Source organism: Pogona vitticeps, chromosome 5 (assembly GCF_051106095.1).
Source record: "Pogona vitticeps strain Pit_001003342236 chromosome 5, PviZW2.1, whole genome shotgun sequence".
Classification (NCBI taxonomy): Eukaryota; Metazoa; Chordata; class Lepidosauria; order Squamata; family Agamidae; genus Pogona; species Pogona vitticeps.
The window spans coordinates 95031316-95051087 of record NC_135787.1 but is presented as its reverse complement, the minus strand read 5'-3'; the positions used below and the strand labels follow the sequence as shown (position 1 = coordinate 95051087).

At 44.9% G+C, this 19772-nt stretch overlaps 2 protein-coding genes across 2 annotated transcripts in view; one reads left to right on the top strand and one right to left on the bottom strand.

Annotated features, from left to right (window-relative positions):
- LOC144589461 (uncharacterized) overlaps positions 1–5773 on the top strand; it is a 39933-nt gene extending 34160 nt beyond the window's left edge. Inside the window, exon 2 of the mRNA XM_078394101.1 lies at positions 258–5773. Coding sequence (XP_078250227.1) covers positions 1239–5051 — 3813 coding nt within the window. The 5' untranslated portion in view covers positions 258–1238 and the 3' untranslated portion in view covers positions 5052–5773. The remainder of the gene's footprint in view (positions 1–257) is intronic.
- Positions 1–19772, bottom strand: part of HGFAC (HGF activator) — a 96838-nt gene that overhangs the window by 33178 nt on the left and 43888 nt on the right. Inside the window, exons 7-8 of the mRNA XM_078394102.1 lie at positions 19092–19177; positions 7817–8066 (exon numbers count right to left, since the gene is read on the bottom strand). Coding sequence (XP_078250228.1) covers positions 7817–8066; positions 19092–19177 — 336 coding nt within the window. The remainder of the gene's footprint in view (positions 1–7816; positions 8067–19091; positions 19178–19772) is intronic.

Here is a 19772-nt window from a genome sequence, read left to right as displayed (position 1 = left end):
AACAAATTCTATTTGAAGGGAAGGCTGGTGGCAGTGAATAGAGGAATATGGAATTTTGCTCTGGGATAGAAAGGGGACACTGGGTCACCTTCTCCTCAGCTATAAATATGGCCCAGATTCCCAAACCAAAAAATTCCTGACAGGTCAATATGGTGTTCACTTTTTCCCCACTGCCACATCAAAGTGGATTTCCTCCCCATAGGTAGATAACTTTTCAAAGCATGCAAACTGAGACCCAAAATACATGAGATGGGGAGCTGTTACATACAGCACTGATGTTACCTGTCTGTCATGGGTTTGGAGGGAAAGTTCCATCCTATGGGGAGTGGAAGGCGGGACATCAGGAGGAGGGGCTGTACTGTATAAATATGTGATGCCTGTGTGGTGAAGGGTGATGCTGAGACAGACACTGTGAGACACTGGGTGGTGACGAAGCAGCAGCTGGGGAAGAAGAAGCTGTTGTGGGAGTCTGGGTGTCTGACAGGGTACTACTGTGTGTCAGAGTACCAGCCTGAAAGGTTCAGGGGTCTGTTGGTTAGCCAGAACTGATGGGTTCAGGGTCTGTGCTTTAAGTTAAAGGTTCTAGGTGAACCAAACTGTATGCTTGTGTGTGTGAGAATAAGCCACGTTACTTTATTTTATTCACCTGATTGTTTTATTTACCCTGTTTGTATTTAAAATAAACCTTATTCTTTTATTGTTTAAAAATCCATCCCTGGTCTGTGTGACTTATTATAGGGAATGGTTGGTGGCAGCTTAGTAACTGTGTGATAGATCCCAGTAGGTCTGGGTTTGTCACATTGATTGGTGTCCAGCGTGTGGGATACGACTGGTCCAGTTGTCCAGCGGTCCAGCAAAGCCTTGGCAGGTGTGCCCAGAGCAAGGGGGGTCTAGTCAGGGACAGTTTGAGGCGCGTAGGTAATCTTCTAGGTGTACCTCACGGGGAGGTGCGCTAGTAGAAGAACGTGCCAACTGGGGAGACTTAGATTAAGGTGCTCTGAGGCAGCCTAGTTTTGGCGGGAAAACGCTGAGGAAAAACTGCGTAGCAACAGCGAGCTAGCTTGCCAGCTGAGAGGCCCAGCAGAGGGGGGTAGGCTCTGACTCGATACTGTTGCAAGTTTGGTGCTGAAGAACAGCAGCAATCTCTAGGGAGAGCTGGTTCTGAGGCAAGAAGGAAAAAAGTGGTCGTTTTATTTTGAGGCTTGACTTTTTAAAGCAGCCTGTTCTGAGGGGGGATTATGCCCTTGACTCGAAGCCAAATGGCCGAAATGAGTGAAGTGAAAGACCCCCAGATTGACCAAGGTTCTGAGGATGAATTTGGCTCAGTGCAAGGTGACAGCACAGGAGAGCAGAACCCAGAACTTAGAAAAATACTCATAGTCCAACAGCATGAACTGAGGATGAGGCAATTTGAAATGGAGGAAAGGGAAAGAGAAGAAAGATTAGAGAGACAGAGAATTGAATTGGAATTGCAGAGAGAGAAAATGGCGTTTGAATTAAAAAAATTGGAACTGATGAATCAGAACAATAATAATAATAGGGATTCTGAGGGAGGCCAACTGTCTAAAGCTGACCTGAAGAAATTCCCTGTGTACCACAAGGGAGATTGTCCTGAGGTGTTCTTTTCCTTAGTGGAAAGAGCGTTTGTGGACTTCTCAGTGAGGGAAACTGAGAAGATGACCATCATGCGATCTTTAATCAGTGGTAGCCTGGCTGAGGTCTATGCCGAGATGCCTGAGGAACTGATGAAAGATTTTGCAGAGTTTAAAAAACTGGTGTTTGCCAGACATGGGATAAATGCAGAGCAGCTGAGACAAAGATTCAGGTCCCTTACCAAGAAGCCAGAACAGACTTTTACCCAAGTGGGGGCCCAATTGGTGAGGCTGCTTGAGAAATGGCTATCGCAGGAGGGGACAGAGACCTATGAACAGCTTAAAGACTTGATAGCCCTGGAACAGTTCTATTCAGTTCTGCATGGGGAATTGAAATTCCAGGTGAGGGAAAGGAAACCGAAATCTGTGGCAGCAGCCGCAGAAATCGCGGATTTTATCTCCCAAATAAGAAAGCCCTTGGGTGAGGGGAAATCTGTAGGTAAACCCAAAGAAACCTACAGCAAGTACTCTCAGGGACCAGGGAAAAGCCAGCAAGGGGGAGGGGCCCATGGTGAAGGGAAGCCCTCAGGCATGAAACCAAGCCCTCAGAATTTGGAGGGAAAACCGAAACAAGAGGAGAGAGAATCCAAATACACTAGAAAATGCTATTTCTGTCAGGGAAAGGGTCATCTAATCTCAGAGTGTGAGAAATTAAAGCAGCTAAAGGGAATGGTGCCTCAGAATTCTAGTGGGACCAAGCCAAAAGCTGTGTTCTGTGTCCAGAAAGAGCAAGGCTCAGTGTCACAGAGGGAGCCTGTTGCCATGGCTACTCAGTCTGGGACAGCTGCCTCTGCTGATCAGGCTGAGGAAAATGGTCCTCTTCTGGAGGTAAAGCGCTGCTTGCTGATAAAAACAGATTCTCAGTTGTTTGAGACAGCAGGGGTGGACGTAGGAATACTTGACCGGCAGTATAGGGGGCTGCGGGACACTTGTTCCCAGGTAACCCTGTGCCATCCAGATATCATCCCTAGGGAGTTTATAATCCCAAATGAGAGCATGAAGGTGGCAGGGATTGAGGGGCAGATAATCTCTCTGCCAGTAGCAGAGGTACCTGTCAACTTTCAAGGCTGGAGGGGAGATTGGCGGATAGCGATTTCATCGACTCTGCCAGCAGCCGTGCTCGTGGGAAATGACCTGGCTGAACATGTGAAACGGGTGCTAGTGATTACACGTTCACAAGCCACCACAGGGACAGTTCAGGGGGGTAATGATGAGCCAGAGACTGAAGCAGAGGGGAGTTCAGAAGCTGTGGTGGAAACCTTAACCACAGACAGCAGATTTGGACAGGAGCAAAAGGCAGACGCCACTCTCCAAAAGTGTTTTGAACAGGTGACTGACGCCCAGCTAACACCTGAAACCCCAGTGAGATTTCTGGAGAAAAAGGGGATTTTATATAGAGAAACCCTGAGGAATATCTCAAAAGGGGGAGATGGGATCAGAAGTCAGCTGGTGGTACCTGAAAAGTATCGCCCCATGATCTTACAAAGGGGTCACTCTGACATGTTTGCTGCACACTTAGGGGTGAAAGGGCCCCTTGATTTGATCAAACAAAATTGGGAGCAGATCACCCAGGATGACCCACAAGACGTTGTGACATACATAGACACCTTGATGAATGACCTAAGGAGAAATCTAGAGCTGGCAGCAGAAAACCTGCAAGCTCAGAAGGTCAGACAGAAAACTTGGTATGACCACAAAGCTAGAGAGAGGCACTTTGACCCAGGGGAGGAGGTGCTTTGGCTTAGGCCCTGCAGAGAGAATAAACTGCAGCTCAAATGGGCAGGACCATATAGGGTCATTTCCAAGATGTCAGACCTGAACTACCTAATAGAGCAGGAGGAGAACCAAGCAGGGAGGGTGCTTCATGTGAATGCCCTAAAACCCTACTACAGAGGGGAACAGAGGGTTTTATTCGCGATAAAAGCAGCTGAGAGTGAGGAAGCTGAATTACCCTTCTGGGAGGGTAGAGGGGAAGTAAAATACAACCCAGAGGAGGTAAAGATCAGTCCTGCACTCACCCAAGACCAGCAGCAAGAACTAAAAATGCTGCTTAGTAAATATCAACAGGTGTTTTCCAACAAGCCGGGGATAGTGAAGGGAGTGATGCATCGGATCCACACAGGGGATGCACCCCCGCAGGCAGTATCCCCATACCGAGTAACGGGACCCTATAGGGACAAGGTGCGAAAGGAGCTGGACGAGATGCTTAGGGAGAACATAATCGTCCCCTCTTCCAGTCCTTGGTCCTCTCCGATAGTCCTTGTGGACAAGCCTGATGGGAGCATTAGGTTTTGTGTCGATTACAGGAAATTAAACCGTGTAACCACTCCTGATGCCTACCCAATGCCCAGGCTAGACAACCTGATTGAAACCATAGGGGGTTGTCGGTTCATCTCATCATTGGACCTGGTAAAGGGATATTGGCAATTAAGAATTGATCCCAGGGATCAAGAAAAGACTGCCTTTTGCAGCCCTTTTGGTCTCTATGAGTTTCAAGTCCTGAGCTTTGGTCTCAGAAATGCACCAGCCACATTCCAAAGGCTGATGGACCAGACCTTGGCAGGGCTCAGTGACTTTACAGTGGCCTACATTGACGACATAGGGATCTTCAGTAATACCTGGGAAGATCACCTGATACACCTGGAGTTAGTGCTGCAGAGGTTAAGTGCAGCAGGGCTAACAGTAAAGGCCAGCAAGTGTCAGCTGGGTAGCCCAGAAATAAAATACTTGGGTCACATGGTAGGGGGAGGAATGATAAAACCCCTGGAGGCCAAAATAGAAGCTGTTCGTGATTGGCCTAGACCCAACACCAAGAAAAAAGTCAAATCATTTCTTGGGTTGGTGGGCTACTACAGAAAGTTCATCCCGAGGTTTAGCGAGATTGCGGCTCCGCTGACCGATCTGACGAGGAAGAAGGCTGATGACCGCATCCCGTGGACCAGCGACTGTGAGGCGGCGTTCCAGAGGTTGAAGGAGGCGCTAATCAACTATCCAGTGCTGCGTGCTCCAGACTTCGACCGGGAGTTCATCATCTACACCGATGCGTCTAACAGCGGGGTAGGAGCAGTTCTGTGCCAGGAGGATGAGAATGGTGACCAGCATCCAGTGTCCTACCTGAGTAGGAAACTTCAAAAAGGTGAGAGACATTTGGCAACCGTGGAGAAGGAGTGTTTGGCCATAGTCTACGCGATCCAGAAGGCCAAGCCTTACATCTGGGGAAGACATTTTGTTCTGTGTACTGACCATTCACCATTGCAATGGTTAAAGACAATGAAAACCCACAATAGCAAACTTATGAGGTGGGCTTTGAACTTACAGGACTATGACTTTGAAGTGAAGGTGGTCAGAGGGTCAGTGAACTGTGTTGCTGACGCCTTATCAAAAAGACCTGAAGAATGAAGACGGCGAAAGAACATGGACTATGTGTATATAATGATGACAAAAGTTAAATGTACCTGGTTTTGAATTTGGTTTGTATGAATAAAGGTAAATTGATGTAATGTAGATGGTAAATGTTTAAATGCCTATTTGCTATGGTTTAACTTAGAATGTAAGTATGAGTAAGTAAGTATGGTATGTATAACTGTTGTTGTGTGTTTTATCCAGGTTGTTTTTTGGTGAAAAGCACGTTAGCTTTCCCCCTACAAAACAACTTATAAAGAGGGGAGGTGTTACATACAGCACTGATGTTACCTGTCTGTCATGGGTTTGGAGGGAAAGTTCCATCCTATGGGGAGTGGAAGGCGGGACATCAGGAGGAGGGGCTGTACTGTATAAATATGTGATGCCTGTGTGGTGAAGGGTGATGCTGAGACAGACACTGTGAGACACTGGGTGGTGACGAAGCAGCAGCTGGGGAAGAAGAAGCTGTTGTGGGAGTCTGGGTGTCTGACAGGGTACTACTGTGTGTCAGAGTACCAGCCTGAAAGGTTCAGGGGTCTGTTGGTTAGCCAGAACTGATGGGTTCAGGGTCTGTGCTTTAAGTTAAAGGTTCTAGGTGAACCAAACTGTATGCTTGTGTGTGTGAGAATAAGCCACGTTACTTTATTTTATTCACCTGATTGTTTTATTTACCCTGTTTGTATTTAAAATAAACCTTATTCTTTTATTGTTTAAAAATCCATCCCTGGTCTGTGTGACTTATTATAGGGAATGGTTGGTGGCAGCTTAGTAACTGTGTGATAGATCCCAGTAGGTCTGGGTTTGTCACATTGATTTCTCTAATCTTTCCTCCATTTCTCCTCAGCTATAAATATGGCCCAGATTCCCAAACCAAAAAATTCCTGACAGGTCAATATGGTGTTCACTTTTTCCCCACTGCCACATCAAAGTGGATTTCCTCCCCATAGGTAGATAACTTTTCAAAGCATGCAAACTGAGACCCAAAATACATGAGATGGGGAGCTTTACAAACAGAAGCAGAATTAACCTGAGCAGTAAAGAACCTCTGAACCTCTGATGTTGTTCCTGAGTTTTGCAAATTGGAAATTAATATGCTTTTGTTTGGTAATTGGTTGCTGGGCAGAAAATAAGAGGGTTTCTCTTTCAGGTTTATTGTGGGAACATGGGAGCTTGGGAGTATGCATCTGTGTTGGGGAAACAATTTATCACCTCCTAATGTTTCTATTTGCAGCATGTCTCATCTCATGTATTTTGCTCAAATAGAAGTCAAATTGTATATTAAGTTATTACTTGGAGTATAAATGGAATAATCTTTCCAGTGCACACCTAGAGTGATTCTTAGAGTGGGAACATGGACATTGGAATGCCTTCAAAATATTTTCAGTGATGAAGAGAAAATTAGATCAACAGTGAACTACTCAAGCGGGGATATGAACTGGCTTTTTCCAGTTGTTTCTCTCTAATGTGAAAAGCATGGTGTTTCTTCTTTTCCTGGTGGGATTTAGACTTTAGTTGGAAGATACCAAAATAGCAAAAAAAATATTTGGTGGCACATCTGCTGCCATTTTGCAGAAATCAAAGTGGTGAACAATGTGGCCCTTTAAGTTCTGGAGAGACATGGCTCAGTGTTCTCTGGTATAAACTAAAAATCACAAATGAGAGGTATCACGTGTCCTAGGTGGGTGGGTACACACTGGCTTTTTTAAAAAATGAAAGAATAATCATTACGATCATAGCATATATACTTAGATTAGATATAATTAAATCATAGGACCTGAAGGAGGAATTACATTTTTTAGAAATTGGTTGTCTTGAATGTTCAGGGCCTTCACTAGGTGTCCTTAGGTTCATTTGTCATAATCATGCCTCTGGGAAATCAATGCAGACAATGACCCAGCATTATCTTACAGGTTTCCTTGGTTTGATATAGGGTGTGATTCTGTCACACTGGTCCCATTCTTATTTTTATTCTAAATAAATTTTTCTGAAATGGAGCCAACTCTCTCCTGATATGAATTTCTCTGGCTAACTGTGTGATTAACTCTTATACATAAGGTGAGAGTACAGTAATTAGCTTTCTTCTTTGGCTGGTTATCCTTCCATTGGATACGCACACAACCCTTCCCAAGGCAGGGAAGGCAAAAGAGGAGTACACTCTGGGTTTTCCATTGAAGCCCTGAGTAGGAAGTCTCCAGCCAGCTCTTCAGCCACAAACCTGATGGCACCCTCCTCTTCATGTGCCCATAGTTCGTAATGTCGTCTGATCCATGGAAGACTGTGGGAAGGCCACCCTCAGTCCTGTGTTAGGTTCTGCTTCCTAAAGGTGCTTTAGGAGAGTTGGAGCACTCATCATTAGATAAGCGCAAGCTCAGCATTCCCTCTTTTTGGAAGGGAGGAGGCTTGTCTCAGAGTCCTCTATGGAAGTGCAGCTCCACGTGCCGCGTCAATGTAGAAGCAGCAGAAGGGGACATGGCTTGGCAGAAAGAATCAGAGGAATCAATAGATAGCAGGGATGACAAAATGTGTCTGGCTGGAATGGCTTTGCACGTCTGTGAGTCTGGCTTCACCCACCTGTTGGTTACAGCCATTATTTAACATTTTCCATAGATCAGCAGCCTTCCATATGAAAAGGTTGCTCCAGCACTGGGGTAGATTTTCTAAGTATTTGGACTCCTTGGATCATTTAAAAATGGGCTTACTGGAAAAACACAATTTGAGAGCACATGCAATAGATTTTATATGATATCAAATGCTGGCCTCACCTGTTAGCGAAACAATGTGCAGATGTCACTATCCAACAAGAACGAATAAGGCTTCCAGCACAGAAACTCTCTCCAATGTATATGGAGGCCAGCCACGGATGAGATCCTGGCAAGGAAGAAGATCCCCCTACAATCCGAGGTCTTAGGAAGTTTCGCTTCTTATGTCTTCTCCCACATGAATACTTGACAACAGCAAAATCTTCAAATATTTCTGGTGGTGGTGGTGGTGGTGGCCTCCTCCCTCTGCTTGCTAGGTGAAGGAAAGATACATTTAATCTGTGACTTGCTTCATTGTTGTTGAACTTTTGCTCTATTTAATTTAAATTGAATAGAATACCGCTGCAAGCTAATAAATTCCACCCCACTCTGTCACCTTTAGTGTGGCTGAGAATAGGCCATACTGTGTTAAGCACAAATAACTAGTTTTAGGCCACTTCTTGCCCTTTGTTTAACCTGACAGCACTCCAGCAACATCAGAATGTGTGAACCAAATGGGGATAGTGAGATCAATTTCAGGTGAAAAGAGCTTGTTGTTGTTGTTTAGTCATTAAGACCTGTCTGACTCTTCGTGACCCCATGGACCAGAGCACGCCAGACCCTCCTGTCTTCCATGGCTTCCCGGAGTTGGGTCAAATTCATGTTAGTAGCTTTGATGATGATGTCCAACCATCTCATCCTCGGTCGTCCCCTTCTCCTCTTGCTTTTACAATTTCCCAACATCAGGGTCTTTTCCAGGGAGTCTCTTCTCATGAGATGGCCAAAGTATTGGAGCCTCAGTTTCAGGATCTGTCCTTCCAGTGAGCACTCAGGGTTTGTTTGTTTGTTTGTTTGTTTGTTTATTTACTTATTTATTTATTTATTTATTTATTTATTTATTTATTTATTTATTTATTTATTTATTTATTTATTTATTTATTTATTTATTTATTTATACCCCACCTATCTGGTCATTTGTGACCACTCTAGGCAGCTTACAACAAACATTATAAAACAATTAAACATATGACATACAACAAAACATAGTTTGCATAAATAAAAAAGCAAAGCAAAGCATGCTGCTTATATACCGCCCCATAGTGCTTCAAGCACTCTCTGGGTGGTTTACAAGTTAATTATGCAGGCTACACATTGCCCCCCCCCAGCAAGCTGGGTACTCATTTTACCGACCTCGGAAGGATAGAAGGCTGAGTCAACCTTCAGCCAACTACCTGGGATTGAACCCCAGGTCGTGAGCACAGTTTTGGCTGCAAGACAGCGGTTTAACCACTGCGCCACGAGCGGTTAATTTTTCCCAAAGATGGCAAGAAACAGGGTATGTTGTAGACGAAAAGGAAAAAAGAATAATTAGGATTTAGCTGGAAAGGGGGATGGGTTGATTTCAGAATGGATAGGTTTGTTCTCCATGCAGTCCCGGGGACTCTCCAGCCCAACAATTCAAAAGCATCAGTTCTTCAGTGGTCAGCCTTCTTTCTTTCTTTCTTTCTTTCTTTCTTTCTTTCTTTCTTTCTTTCTTTCTTTCTTTCTTTCTTTCTTTCTTTCTTTCTTTCTTTCTTTCTTTCTTTCTTTATTTATTTATTTATCTATCTATCTATCTATTTATTTATTTAATTTCTATCCCGCTCATCTAGTATATTTATACCACTTTATGGTCCAGCTCTCACTTCCATACATCACTACTGGAAAAACCATACTTTGACTATGCGGACCTTCATCGGCAAGGTGATGTCTCTGCTTAGATGCTATCTATGTTTGTCATCGCTTTTCTCCCAAGAAGCAGGCGTCTTTGAACTTCGTGGTTGCTGTCACCATCTGCAGTGATCATGGAGCCCAAGAAAGTAAAATCTGTCACTGCCTCCATATCTTTCCCTTCTATTTGCCACGAGGTGATGGGACCAGTGGCCCTAATCTTAGTTTTTTTGATGTAGAGCTTCAGACCATTTTTTGCACTCTCCTCTTTCACCCTCATTACGAGGTTCTTCAATTCCTCCTCACTTTCTGCCATCAGAGTGGTATCATCTGCATCTCTGAGGTTGTTGATAGTTCTTCCAAGAATCTTAATTCCGGCTTGGGATACATCCAGTCCTGCCTTTCCCATGATATATTCTGCATATAAGTTATATAAGCAGGGACACAATATACAGCCTTGTCATACTCCTTTCCCAATTTTGAACCAATCAGTTGTTCCATATCTAGTTCTAACTGTTGCTTCCTGTCCTACATATAGCTTTCTGAAGAGATGGATAAGGTGGTCAGGCACGCCCATTTCTTTTAGGACTTGCCATAGTTTGTTGTGGTCCAATGAAGCAGCAGTAGATGTTTTTCTGGAACTCTCTGGCTTTCTCCATAATCCAGCACATGTTAGCAATTTGGTTTCTAGTTCCTCTGCCCCTTTGAAATCTAGCTTGTACTTCTGGGTGTTCTCGGTCCACATACTGCTGAAGCCTACCTTGGAGGATTTTGAGCATAACCTTGCTAGCATGTGAAATGAGTGCAACTGTACGGTAGTTGGAGCATTCTTTGGCACTGCCCTTCTTTGGGATTGGGATGTAGACTGATCTTTTCCAATCCTCTGGCTACTGCTGAGTTTTCCAAACTTGCTGGAATATTGAGTCATCTTAAATAGTTCAACTGAAATGCCATCACCTCCACTGGCCTTGTTGTTAGCTGTGCTTTCTAAGGCCCACTTGACTTCACTCTCGAGGATGTCTGGCTCAAGGTCAGCAACCAGGCTATCTGGGTTGTCAAGGACATCCAGATCTTTCTGGTACAATTCCTCTGTGTATTCTTGCCACCTCTTCCTGATGTCTTCTGCTTCTGTGAGGTTTCTACCATTTTTGTCCTTTGTCCTGTCCCTCTTTGTACAAAATGTTCCAATTTTCTTGAACAGATCCCTGGTTTTTCCTTTTCTATTATTTCTTTGCACTGTTCATTTAAGAAGGCCCTCTTATCTCTCCTTGCTATTCTTTGGAAGTCTGCATTCAGTTTTCTGTAACTTTCCCTATCTCCCTTGCATTTTGTTTCCCTTCTCTTCTCTGTTATTTGTAAGGTCTTGTTGGTCAGCCACTTTGCTTTCTTGCATTTCCTTTTCTTTGGGATGGTGTTTGTTGCTGCTTCTTGCACAATGTTATGAGCCTCCATCCATAGTTCTTCAGGCACTCTGTCCACCAAATTGAGTTCCTCAAATCTGTTCTTCACTTCCACTGTGTATTTTCATAAGGGATTTGGTCTAGATTACATCTGCCTAGCCCAGATATAACTTTCCTACTTTCTTCACCTTAAGCTTGAATTTTGCTATAAGAAGCTGATGATCAGAGCCAGAATCAGCTCCAGGTCTTGTTCTTGCTGACTGTATAGAGCTTCTTCATCTTTGGCTGCAGAAAACATAATCAATCTGATTTCGGTATTGCTTGTCTGGTGATTTCCATGTATAAAGTTGCCTCTTGTGTTGTTGGAAAAGAGTGTTTGTGATGACCAGCTTGTTCTCTTGATGAAACCCTTTTAGCCTTTGCCTTGCTTCATTTTGAACTCCAGGGCGTAACTTCCCTGTTGTTCCTTTTATCTCTTGACTCCCTACTTTATTTATTTATTTATTTATTTATTTATTTATTTATTTATTTATTTATTTATTTATTTGATTTTTTACCCCGCCCCTCTAGACCATGTCTACTCGGGGCGGCTTACAAAATAAAACAAAACAGTATAAAAATATATAAAATCATAAAAATTACAGCTACAATTTCAATTTAAAACAATTAATTTAAAGAGAGGATTACCAAGATGGAATAGCAAAGAGAAAGACTTAATTGACTGGAGGGAAGGCCTGCTTGAATAACCAAGTTTTTAACTGGCTTTTAAAAACACCCAGCGAGGGTGCCGGCTGAATTTCTGTTGGAAGGGCGTTCCATAGTTGAGGAGCCACCGCCGAGAAGGCCCGGTTTCTTGTTTTTTCCTTCCGGGCCTCTCTCGGTGTCAGACCCCTCAGCCGCCCCTGCTGGCTATGTCGGGTGATTCGGGTAGATCTGGGTGGGAGAAGACGGTCTGCCAAATATTGAGGTCCCAAACCGTTTAGGGCTTTATAAGTGATCATTAGCACTTTGAAGTCAACGCAGAAACGGATGGGTAACCAGTGCAAAGCAGCCAGGGTGGGGGAGATATGCTGGTGTTTTCTCACCCCACTAAGGAGCCTGGCTGCTGCATTCTGGACCATCTGAAGTTTCCGCGTCAGCCTCAAAGGCAGCCCCACGTAGAGTGCATTACAATGGTCTAATCTCGAGATTACGAGCGCATGGACTAGAGTAGTGAGGGGCCCCCAATCAAGATATGGTCGCAGCTTGGCAATCTGCCATAGATGAAAATAGGCGGAGCGGACCACGGACGCCACCTGGGTTTCCATGGAAAGCGCCGGGTCCAGATGTATTCCCAAGCTGCGGACCTCACTCTTTGCGGCAAGGGTCGTCCCTCCAAAGGAGAGGGAGTCACCTATGCCTCTGACGGAAGGGCCGCCCACCCTCAAGACCTCCGTCTTGTCCGGGTTCAGCCTCAATCCATTTGACTGCATCCATTCCAGTACAGTGTCCAGGCAGCGCTGCAGGGACCGGACGGCATCCACTGAAGTTGGTGTAAAGGAGATGTAGAGCTGTGTGTCATCAGTGTACTGATGACACGATGCCCCACACCCCCTGATAACCCCGCCCAGTGGCCTCATATAGATATTAAATAGCATTGGGGAGATGATCAACCCCTGTGGAACCCCACAATTGAGATTCCACGGGGCCGAGACCCTCTCCCCAAGCTGTACTCTCTGGGGGCGGTCCTCCAGGAAGGAGCGGAGCCAGGCAAGTGCCAGGCCACCGACTCCCAACTCGGAGAGCCTCCCCAGGAGGATACCGTGGTCGACGGTATCAAATGCAACTGAGATGTCGAGGAGGACCAACAAGGACATGTTGCCCCCATCGGCCTCCCTCAACAGGTCATCCAACAGTGCAACCAGTGCCGTCTCTGTACCATAGCGCGGCCTGAAGCCCGACTGAAATGGGTCCAGAGCAATGGTTTCGTCCAAGAGCGCCTGGAGCTGATCTGCCACCACCCTCTCAAACACTTTGCTGAGGAAGGAAACATTGGCGACGGGCCTATAATTGCCAATTTCGTCTGCCGCCAAATTTGGTTTCTTCCTAATGGGCCTAATGAGTGTCTCCTTGAGGACGAGGGGGACCTTGCCCTCCTGGAGAGACCCATTAATTATTGCAGTGGCCCATTCAGTTGTTACCGGCCTGGCTGCTTTGATTAGCCAGGCCGGGCAAGGGTCGAGAGAAGAGGTGGTGGCCCGACAGCGATCAAGCACCTTGCCTACCAAATCTGGTGTTACAGGCTGAAAGGAGTCAAGAACTGCCGGGCAAGGCAGAGCGCTGGACATCTCTGCTCGATCCATTGTATTTAAAAAAGGAGAAAGGTCACGGCGGATGGCCTCCACTTTGGATTTAAAAAAATGCTGCAAATTGGTCAGGTGAGATGCTAGTGGGAGGCCCTTCACCCTGACCAATTCCGGATAGATCGCGAACTATACGGAAAAGTTCCGCCTGCTGGTTGGAAGCTTCGCTTATCCGGTCAGCGAGGTAAGATCTTCTAGCAGCCTTTACCTTGGCTAGGTAACGGTTAGTTGCAATCCTGACAGCTATCTTACTATAGTCCGTCGGTTTCTTTCTCCAAGCACACTCTAGCCGTCTCCTTATTCGCTTCATCACTCATAGATCCTGACTATACCAGGGTCCTGGCCGAGCTCTGCTCCTGAGAGGGCGTTTGGGTGCGATCGTGTCAACAGCCCTAGTAGCGGCGGAGAACCAACCATCGACCAGAGCTTCGACAGGAGCGCCAGACAGTTCTGCTGGAATCCCTGTCATGGTATCCTGAAAACCAATTGGATCCAGTAACCTTCGAGGGCAGACCATCAAAATAGATCCATACTTTAGCATTCCAGTCCCCTATAATGACAAGAACAGCCTTCCTTGGTGTCAGTTCTACAAGGTGTTGTAAGTCTTCATAGAGTTGGTCAATTTCAGCCTCTTTAGCATTGGTGGTTTGTGCATAAACCTGGATTACTGTGATATTGAAAGGTCTGCCTTGGATTAGTATTGAAATTATTCTATCATTTTTGAGATTGTGTCCCAGTACATCTTTTCCCACTCTTTTGCTGAATATGAGGGCAATGCCATTTCTTCTACGGGATTCTTGCCCACAATAGTAGATATGATAATCGTCTGAACTGAATTCGTACATTCCCATCCATTTTAGTTCACTGACACTCAAGATGTTGATGTTTATTCTTTCCATCTCCTGTTTGACCACATCCAATTCACCTAGGTTCATAGATCTTACATTCCAGGTTCCTATGCAGTATTTTTCTTTGCAGCATCAGACTTTCCTTTCACTTCCAGGCATGTCCACAGCTGAGCGTCCTTTCGGCTTTGGCCCAACCACTTCATTAGCTCTGGAGCTACTTGTACTTTCTTCCGCTCTTCCTCAGTAACATGTTGGACGCCTTCTGACCTGAGGGTCCCATCTTCCAGCATCATATCGTTTAGCCTTTTGTTTCTGATCATTGGGTGTTCTTGGCAAAGATACTGGAGTGGCACTGCCAATTCCTACTCCGGGTGGATTGTGTTTAGTCGGAACTCTCCACTATGACCTGTCCATCTTGGGTGTCCCTGCACAGAATAGCCGATAGCTTCTCTGAATTACTCAAGCCCCTTCAGCACGACAAGGCAGCAATCCATGAAGGAGAGAAAGGGGGCTAGGTCATTCATAAATGAATTGCAGAGGGAGGGAGCAAGAATGCAGCCTTGCTTCACTCCCTTGTTGGTTGGAAATTGATTAATTAACTCACCTTTCCAAGAGGCATGAACTTGACATGTTGTGCCTGAGTATAAAATTCTAATGAGGGAAAGGAGTCTTTTATCTATGCCCATATTTTCATGTTTTTCCCAGAGAAACTATCTACTGAATTGAAAGCTGCCTTTAAATCAAGGAAATCTACATACAATTTAGATTTTTCATGTTTAAGCATTTTGTTAATAAGATGCGAATGTATTAAGCAGTTATCTACTGTGGCCTTACCTTTCCTGAAACCAGCTTGCTCAGGGTGTAATGTTTTCTGGGAGGTGGGGTCCCCACTGATCACCAGGGTTGATTTGGCTGATCTGACTGGCTAGGCGGGTGTCCCCTTCCTCCCTCACTACTCCATGTCTGTCCCTCCCAAAGCTGTGTGCTCGGTGGAAGAGGACAACCATCCCAGATAGAAGGAGTGGACCATTCTTCGCTCAAGGGTTTACGATAGCTGCACTACTTCTTCTTGTCCTCTGCTCTTCCTCAGTAGCATGTTGGATGCCTTCTGACCTGAGGGGCTCATCTTCCAGCGTCATATCTTTTAGCCTTTTGTTTCTGTTCATGGGGTTTTCTTGGCAAAGATACTGGAGTGGCATTGCCAGTTCCTGCTCCAGGTGGATCACGTTTAGTCAGAACTCTCCACTATGACCTGTCTGTTTTAGGTGTCCCTGCATGGCATGGACCATAGCTTCTCTGAATTACTCAAGCCCCTTCATCATGACAATGCAACAATCTGTGAAGGGGTTACCACACCGGTAACTGGGCCCCCACACTCAAATATTTGAAAAGAGCTAGGCTGATGCTATTGCTGATGCCTTTGAGCCTAGCACGTTCTTCCTATATAACCCTTCCTTCTCAGGTGCTTTTACAATTTTTAGTTAATGGAGTTACTGTATATCCATTGGAGCCATACTGGTAACTGGGCCCCCACACTCAAATAATTGTATCAAATGCATCTTGTTAAGGGGTTTCCCTTATGTATAAGAGCCCTGTAGTCTTAGAAACAGAACAACCTCTGTTAATCTTATGAAACTCACTTATCTCTTTGAAAGGAATCTAACAGCTATGTTTTTTCAAAGGCTTTCCTCCTTCTTTATACCTGTATAATAACAATAACATTACAAAGCATGAAATCTGGCCTGTCTTTGCCCTGCAAATTGACCATCCAAAGGCCGTGTGCAGGAATCCCTGAGTGGTAGCAAAGGCTGGATGACTGGAAGGCAGAAGAGAACAGGAGAACATACATGGCCATATTACTTGCACTGCCAATGGTCACTACCCTGTGTGGTCCAAATGAATGTTTGTGCAGATCTCCTACCAGGAGACCTAGCAGTGGATGCAGTTAACCAATGCTGGCATTGAATCTCAAGGCCAACAGAGAATTACTCTTGTATGATAGTGAGGGACCTGTCAGGAGCAGAGATCTGCTTCATGAGCAGAACAAAGCAACTCACAGATATCAGAACACCAGTGGACACCTTAAGGGCTTCCTTGGCAAGAAGAGATTGAATCTTGGTATTGGACAGTGCTGGCTGGTGGACTTCCAGGGAGATGCACAGGCATTAGGAGAAGCTGCAGCGTGAAACAGAGGGCCATCAAAAAGCCTGAGCTATGCTCTGGGATGTGGTTGTGAAACTGCAGGACCTCAGAATGGAGCCCCACCCATGTCTTCAATCTAGATGACACCTCTTTACTCCCCAAACCCTCAGCCAGTGGAGACACCCCCCTCTAGAGAAGAGGAGGTTATTTGGGACCAGCAGCACAGATGAGAGAACCAAATTGGACAGAGGGGTAGGGCAGTTCCTGATGGCCAGCAAGGAAAGTGGCTAGGGATGGATATGGAGGTGGGGGTCAAACAAATTCACCATATAGGCAGTGGCTGCTTTATGTGTCAGTGCAATAGGGTCATGAGGTCTGCTGCAGAATGAAGGATTGTTGTTTGTGGACCCAAAGCATCATTGAGGATGCTGGGTACAGAAGATGGGATACTGGGAATGGAAGGAGAAAATGGACTGGTGGGGTCCCTGGATTTGTAGGTGGTAGACAAAGAAAGGTGCCATATCAGGCTGGACTGGAAGGTTGCTGTCTTTTGGCAAGAGCAAGTGTACTGGGAGCCTGCAAACATGAGCCTGGGAAAGACCAAGTTGATGGGGGGGGTAATGTTATTATATGGGATGTTTCTAAACTCCCCCCCCCTTTTTATTTTTGCTTTATGTGTGCTCCTAGTCTTTTTGTGACTGAGTGAACATGCTTTGAACATCCTGGTAAGTCCTATCATGCCAAATTCTGTATTTTCGTTCTTGTTCTTTTGCAGCTTTATGAATACCTTCCATTAAAAATCTCCTCCTCTTTCCTAGAGAGCTGCGTCTCATTCATGGATCCCTAAGCTGTGTTCTGAAACCAACAGGGAATATGTTCCCTCTGACATTGGAGGCACCCTCTTCTGTTGCAGGTCCAGTTCTACAGCAGCTGCTCCAGCATGGCCACTGAGGACATAGAATCGTGAAGTTGGAAGGGGCCTATAAACCTATTGAGTCCAACCCCCTGCTCCATGCAGGAATACAAATCAAAGGATAACTGCCAGGCGGTTGTCACATTTTTTTCTTGAATGGCTCCAATGTTGGAGCACTCAGCACCTCTCGAGGTAATTGGTTCCATTGCCATACTGCTCTAACAATTAGTTTTTCCTGATATTCAATTGAAATCTGGCTTCTGTAACTTGAGCCCATTATTGCATGTCCTGCAATTACATAGGTATGACTGAGAACAGATCCAGCCCCTCCGCTGTATGACGGTCTTGCAAGTATTTGAAAAGAACGATCAGAACTCCCCTCAGTCTTCTTTTCTCAAGGCTAAACATGGTGAGTTCCTTCAGCCTTTCTTCATAAGGCTTGGTTTCCAGCCCCCTGGTCATCCTTGTTGGCCTCCTCTGAACTTGCTTCAGTTTGTCAGCATCCTTCTAAAATTACAGTACTCAAGATGAGGCATATACTTCCTACTACTAACCAGTGCTGAATAGAAGGGAACTAGTACCTCACAGGATTTGGAGACTATATTTCTGTTAATGCAGCCTGAAATTGCATTTACTTTTTTTTGTAGCCACATCGCACTGTTGGCTCATATTCACCTTGTGCTCTACAATGACTCCAAGATCCTTCTCACTTGTAGTATTGTTGAGCAGCCAGATATCCCCCATCTTGTAACTGTATTTGTTTTCTTTTTCCTAGGTGCAGTATAGTATTTTGCATTTATCCCAGTTGAATATCATTCTGCTGTTTTCAACCCAGTGCTCAAGCCTATCTAGATCATTTTGTTTATTTCTGTCTTCCAGGATGTTAGCTATTCCACCCAATTTTGTATCATCCACAATTATGATTTGCATTCCCTGTATCCCTTGATCCAGATCATTAACCAAAATACTGAACAGCTCTTGGACCATCACTGAGCCCTGGGGTTACCTCAGTTGTGACCTCCTCCCAGTTTGAGAAGGAGCCGTTAATCATCACCCTCTGGGTACGATTCTGTAACCGGGTATGCACTTGATCATTGTTCTCTCCAGCCTACAGCTAGTTAGCTTGCTAATCAGAATATCCATGGACCTCTGGAGACCAAGTGATTAAAATATGAAGGCATAAAGTTTCCACTAGACATACAAGGATTTCTGGTCAAAGTTCAAGTGTCCAAAGCAGACGTTTGCTATTCAGGGACATTCACACACCATGAGGGTCCTCCTTTTTTCTATTTCTAGTTCTATTCCACATTTTACCTTTTATAAAAATATTGTTGTTAGCCTTCTTTTGCTGGCCACAACCTAGGCCCATCTGGGGTCATATAGATCTTTTACCTTGCACGGTCCACATCTGGGACATATAGACTCTCAGCATGGCCCGGACGTCTGCTGTTTCCCAATATAGGGATCTAGCACAGCTTGGCCATCATGAACATCTTCACAATTCCCAAATGGGACAGTACTACCCAGACACTGGGTATATGATATGAGAACCTGGTGTGGTGTTTGCCAATTTTACGCTTCAGGTTGTGCAGGAGAATACTGTGCATGAATGGAGGGAAATGTACTGGGGGGGGGGGAGAGGACTGCTGGTGTACTGCATTTTCCATCATCCCTTATAGCATGAGTCTGGTGTGACCCATATCATAAACGTGTGTAACACAATGCATGGATATTTACACAATGCAATTGTTTAACAGAATAGAGGCCAATAGATTTTGTTGGATGGAAGCTGGAAGCATGTCAGCTTTGAGAGTTTTTACATAACATGGTGTTTACAATGTCTGTTGTGTAATGTCACTTCACACTTGCTAACTTTATTTTTGTCTTTATTAATGGTAATAGTATCATTCAGATTTAACACCAAAGATAAAAATGTTACTTAACTGCATACTGTAATATTGCAGTATTCCCAAAACAGTGTGCTGTCTTTGATGAAATAACACCAAGGCTTCTCATCATCATCTGGATTTCTAAAGTAATAAGAGTGAGATAAATCCTTGCTTGTAAAATTACACAAACACTGGCCTTTGATACAAATTCTAGCCTTGTTTCTTCTCTTTCTCTTCATCACAGAGGCCCCTGAACTCAGGGCTTCAAGGATCTCCTGGAAGAGGGCAAAGCCTGGAGATAGGTATTTGATCCAGAGAGTTTCAAAGTAGAGCTCTTGGAAGAAACCAAATCCTTAGAGAAGTGGTTCTCAGCCTTGGGTAATCCAAGCATTTTTTTTTTTTACTGTAATGCCCAGAAGCCTTCACCACCAGCCATGCTGGCAGAATTTCTGGGAGTTGCAGTCCAAGAATACCTGGGTTACCCAAGGTTGGAAACCACTGACTTGGAGCAACAGCTGTACACAACTCATTTTTACATACTTCCTGATGTTCAGGGGGTCACAACCATCCCACAAAATATCAAACTATCAGATTAGTTGCCAGAAACATCAGGACAATTAACAAACTTCTTATTTAACATGAATTGTTGCTAATATCCAGAGTGCATGAAATATAATTGATCACCCTCCTGGAAGAAATAAATAGGACCTATAAAAACTGGGTTTATCAACAGCAA